Source organism: Mus pahari, chromosome 9 (genome assembly GCF_900095145.1).
Source record: "Mus pahari chromosome 9, PAHARI_EIJ_v1.1, whole genome shotgun sequence".
Taxonomy (NCBI): Eukaryota; Metazoa; Chordata; class Mammalia; order Rodentia; family Muridae; genus Mus; species Mus pahari.
In genome coordinates, this window is record NC_034598.1 from 48,897,913 (window position 1) to 48,903,336 (window position 5,424).

Consider the following 5,424-nt stretch of genomic DNA (forward strand, 5'->3'; position numbering starts at 1 on the left):
CACTTTGTAGACCAGGCTGGCCTCAAACTCAGAAATCCACCTGCCTCTACCTCCCAAGCACTGGGATTAAAGGCGTGTGCCACCACACCCGGCTATTTATTTACTTTTGAATAGAGGTTTCGGGTATCCCAGACTAGCCTTGAACTTCTAATTTTTTTTATGTATATGAGTACACTGTAGCTGTTTTCAGACACACCAGAAGGGGGCATGAGATCCCATTACAGATGGTTATGAGCCACCATGTAGTTGCTGGGAATTGAACTCAAGACCTTTGGAAGAACAGTCAGTGCTCTTAACTGTTGAGCCATCTCTCCAGCCCCAGAACTTCTGGGTTGTGGCATTATAGGCATGTGCTACCATGCCTATACCCCCATTCTTTTCTTTTCTTTTCTTTTGTCTTTTCTTCTTTCTTTCTTTCTTTCTTTCTTTCTTTCTTTCTTTCTTTCTTTCTTTCTTTCTTTCTGGTTTTTCAAGACAGGGTTTCTCTATGTAGCCCTGGCTGTCCTGGAACTCACTCTGTAGACCAGGCTGGCCTCAAACTAAGAAATCGACCTGCCTCTGCCTCCCAAGTGCTGCCTCCCACTGCCCCGCCTATACCCCCATTCTTTATGCCCCATTCTATAGCCTCACTCTAGCTTATACCTGATTCCCAGATCCTCTATGACAGAAATTTTATGTGTCTGCAGAATACTCAGTTATATTGATGAATGATTTTTCTTTCTACTACCAAGATTGAAACTAAGACCTCAGGTATGCTGGTCAAATGTTCTGCCACTGAGATATCCCCAGATATATTGATGATGAAACAAAAATCATTTCTTTATAGCAGTGCCAGAGATTGAAGTGCCTCGGGTCTCTGCACGGGTGGAGCAAATGTTCTACCCAAATGTTCTTCATCCCCAACTCTAGAAGAAGATGAAATGAGGCAGGTCCCAAAGATAGGGCTGCTGACAGGACTCCCCAGAACAGGGAGGTATGCTTGCCTTAACACTCGACACACACACACACACACACACACACACACACACACACACACACACACACCAGGCTCAATGCCGAGTCAATACTCCAGGACTCTGAAACCTGAGTTCTTAGGGGGAAGGGTTCCTAACACCACCTTCCTCAGGAGGGACCATGATTGGCCCCAGAGTGTCGCTGCCCACACTGCTCCTGAGTTCTTGCTCAAGCCCTGGGAGACCTGCAGCTGATGGGCCTGTCGGACATCACTTGCTCAAGGCCAACTCACAGTTCCAGGTGACGTGAATGACTGCCCTGGACTGGCCATTCACCCTTCTGTCAGCATATCTCTCACCCAGGAGTGGCCAATCAATGCCTGATGGTGTTGTCCTCCCCCTGCCCTTGGCATTTGGCTCTTGGTCCTAGGCAAAGGTCACGACCTGCTCATAGAACTCTGGGAGAGGGCAGGGAGCATAAGGGGTGAGGGTGAGGGGAACGGAGGATGTGGCAGCTATCACTAACATCCACAGCTTATAGCACAGGACTTCCTGATGCATTTTTTCCATGCCTCTTATGAACTCTCAAATGACTCAGGAACCCCCCCCCCCCCGCCCAATCTGCCTGGAAAACTGAACAGATATGGGGACGCGGGGATAAGGGAAGTTGAGAGAATATTACCTTTCAGAAGGTTAGAATGGCACTGACCTTGATCAGGGAGCTGACCACAATGGCACCAGCATTGACCATGGGGTTATGGGGAATTCCTGGGGAAATACAAACCACTCAGTCTTGTCAGTCACCAAGAAAGCCTACTCTGCACTGTTCCTACTCTGAAGCTCATCGGGGTTGGGTCCAGTTCCTATCTGGATGAGAGCAAAGGCTAAGACACAAAGGAGAAGGTGAGGCACAGGGCTCAGGAGAAGGCAGGTATGAACCTGAGCCCTGGAGATGCTCACCTTCCTCATTGAGGGAGAGTTTGTTATAGCGTAGACCACTGGGTTCCTTGCCCACAAACTTGTGCACATAGTCAGTGCCTAAGGTGCTCACGGAGATGGCGTAAGTGAGGGGTTTGACACAGGACTGCAGGCAGAAGGGGATCTTCGTGTGGCCCACAGAGTGCCTGGAGGAGACAGACAGGTACCATAAAAGGGGTTAGCCTTTGTTCTGCACCTGTGCCCTGCAGCTCCTGCCTCTCACCCAGCATCTCTGTTTGTTTGTGAGACAGGGTCTATCTGCAGAGCTCTGGCTGTCCTGGGACTCAGGGTGATACCAGGCTGGTCTCGAACTCAGAGATCCTCCCGCCTCTGCCTCCCGAGTACTGAGATTAAAGGGATGCACTACAAGGCTTGGCATCACCCAGCATCTTACCGCTGCCCATCCACAGTGCACAGGGAGACACCCCAGAGGTCTGGGTTTGATTTGGCCAGGTGTGGGATGTAGGCTGCCACCTAAGCATAAATGGGTAGAGAAAAGGGAGACAGGTGACTGTGGAGAACAACACAGCTCTACTCAGGGTCAGAAACCTTGAGGTAAAATTTAAAATCTGTCCCCTTTTGTATATTGCTTCCAGAACCAACAAGGCCTTTAGTCCCTGGCAACCATACATCTCTGTAGTCCAAACAGTAGAGCCCATAATATATATATAGGCAATTCTAGAACTAGGTTCTCAGGTTCAGCCCCTGTAAGTCTCCTTGAAGGCTGGACTGAATCTCTTTATTTTGAGACAGGGTCTCCCTATGTAACCGATACTGACCTCAAACTTCTCAACCTGTTTTAGCCCAACAATAGCTGGGACTACAGGCCTGTGGCTTTGCCATCCACATCCATAAAAGTCCTAAGTCACATGCTATTAGAATCACATGTGAAAACACATGAAACCAAGTCCTCCACTTTAGAGGCTCTGCTCATCCATCACTGAGTCCACAGCCCCAAGACGTCTCTGAGAAGCACTGTATATCTGGCCCAGAGCCCTCACCCTTCCCTCGTCCCTTTGACCCTCACTTTGCCTCCGGTGGGCTCTTTGGCATCCTCAAATATGCGATCCACATGGCCCGTGAACTCCTCAAAGTCAGGAATGACAAACTTCTTTCGGAATGCCTGAGTCAGGAGCACAATGTTGCTGCTCACACACCTGGATCCCAGACACGAGCGTGTTAGGGGCTGGAGAGACACAGCTGGGACTCACTCGGGACCACGGAAGTTGGGGGTAAAGAAGGTTGAAGTGTTCATCTGATTTTTGACCACCAGTTGTGTGACTTTTGGCATATCATTTTATCTCCCTAGGTTTAAATTTCCTAACCTCTAAAATGATATGTTCTAAAGACATGGGAATCTATCTCAAGACATTCTGAGAAAAATATTAAAATCAGAATAATCACAGCTATGAGCTTTAGCTTTGAGAAGTCCTAATATATACATCATATATGTATGAGGACATCTTCTAGACACTACTAACAAAATGAAGGGTTGAACTGTTTAATTCCCAAGATCTTTCCTCCTACAGAACTGTTTTGGGGGCAATGCTCATCTGTGGGGTTCTCTCACTTTTGGAAGAGCTCTCGGTCCAAGAGGCCACCGCTGCTGGACTCTTGGACCATGCGCTGCATCTTGCTCATGCAGTCCTGGAGCCGTGGGTCTGACGTCTGCAGTCCAGTGGCCTTCAGAGCCTTTGGGGGGGGGGGAGGAAGAAGAGGTCTGGCTAGGTCAGCCAAGGACAGCAATCCATGCCTCAGTGTTTCCCAATAGATACTCAAGTCACTCCACCCCAATTACAACTGGTAGAACAAATTGGTTTTGGAACTTTGAAGGCTAGCAAGTCTCTTGCCACAGCTCACGAAAGGTGTTCTCCTCTGGACTTGGGAGAATGATGGCATTGGCTTTTTTAGCCCAGGCAGCCATTATCCCTCTGTATTTCCCATCCCCCAGTGGCAGCCATTAGTTACCCTACACTGTTCAACCATCCCCCTCACAGGTTCCAAAGACTCTAAGGAATCAGGGTTCTCTGAAGAGGCAGATAGCCACTCACTGTGGTGAACTTGTGGATGGGGATACGCTCCTGTCCCTCCGCAATAGTATAGAAAAGCAGGTCACCAAGTCGAGGCAGCATGCCGCTGTGTGAGGCATCACTGTTTGGGGGAAGAGATGGGAAGGCAGGAGCCTGAGGATGCTCCCTCCTCCTCCTCCTCCTCCTCCTCCTCCTCCTGGAACCTGTCACAGGCTGTCATTCTAGGCTCCTCTTTGAACCTTCTGGGGGAAGAGATGGGGAGGCAGGAGCCTGAGGATGCTCCCTCCTCCTCCTCCTCCTCCTCCTCCTCCTCCTCCCCCCCCCTCCTGCTGGAACCTGTCACAGGCTATCATTCTAGGCTCCTCTTTTCTGGCGGGTTCAGTGATCCTAACTTTCACCCCAGCGCGAGATGTTGCTAACCAGACTCTCTAGTCTCTTTTAAAGGGAACTCTGAACTTTTCAGTCCTTTATTTTGAGCTGCCTCCTAAATGATTCCACTTACTGATGTCCAGCAAACACTGGAAGCACAGCGCATCCAGCAATGGTGTGTGTCTTTCCTTGTGTTTCCCGTGAGGATCGGTACACAAGGAGATGGAAACACAGCATCAGTCTGACTGTTCCCACACTCTATGTCTACAGTAAGCTGGTAACTAACACTGGACAAACTCATCTCCCTGTTTTCTCTCAAATGCACCCTCTTCTCTCCCGTGCAGTGCAGTCCTACTTTGCTCCCAATTGCTATAGGCAGCCTACTTAATATTACATATCTATGGAATAAAGATACAGAATGTCGACCTCACACAGGTGGAGTGAGGCCTAACTAAGACCTTACTCCATGATAAACTGCCCTGTAAAGCCAATCACCAACTTCCTGTCTGTTCTCCGCCACCATATGCTTTTGTCTCCATGCCAGGTGCAAAGGCCTCTCACACTGGTATAAAACTCCAAAAACATCTAAAGCAATGGTTCTCAACCTGTAGGTCTTGACCCTTTGGGGTCGAACAACCCTTTCACAGGAGGGGCCTAAGACCATCAGAAAACACAGATATATACATTACAATTCATAACAGGAGCAAAACTAAAGTTATGGAATAACAGAGAAAATTATTTTACAATTGGGAGTCAGCACAACATGAAGAACTGTTTTAAAGGTTAAAGGGTTAAAGGGTTAAAGGTTAAAGGGTTAAGCCCTTTAATACATTAGGAAGGTGGAGAACCACTGATCTAAAGACTTCTATCAATGTTATTAGACTAGAAAACTTTTTTTTCCCCTAAGGTGGACTTTCTCTGTATAGCCCTGGCTGTTCTGGAACTCACTCTGTAGACCAGGCTGGCTTTGAATTCAGGGATCCACCTGCCTCTGCCTCTTGGGTACTGAGACTAAAGTATGTACCATCATCCATCATGCTTAGCTTAGGCAATTTTTTTTTTTTTTTTTTTTTTTTTTTTTTTTTTTTTTTTTT

General features: G+C 48.0%; 1 protein-coding gene across 2 annotated transcripts in view; it reads right to left on the reverse strand.

Annotated features, from left to right (window-relative positions):
• The window catches only part of Gls2 (glutaminase 2), a 16,147-nt gene that overhangs the window by 7,263 nt on the left and 3,460 nt on the right, over positions 1–5,424 (reverse strand). For both annotated transcript variants that reach the window (XM_021205142.2, XM_021205141.2), the window contains exons 2-7: positions 3,983–4,082; positions 3,502–3,623; positions 2,959–3,088; positions 2,326–2,405; positions 1,914–2,077; positions 1,659–1,721 (exon numbers count right to left, since the gene is read on the reverse strand). In XM_021205142.2, coding sequence (XP_021060801.1) covers positions 1,659–1,721; positions 1,914–2,077; positions 2,326–2,405; positions 2,959–3,088; positions 3,502–3,623; positions 3,983–4,082 — 659 coding nt within the window. The remainder of the gene's footprint in view (positions 1–1,658; positions 1,722–1,913; positions 2,078–2,325; positions 2,406–2,958; positions 3,089–3,501; positions 3,624–3,982; positions 4,083–5,424) is intronic.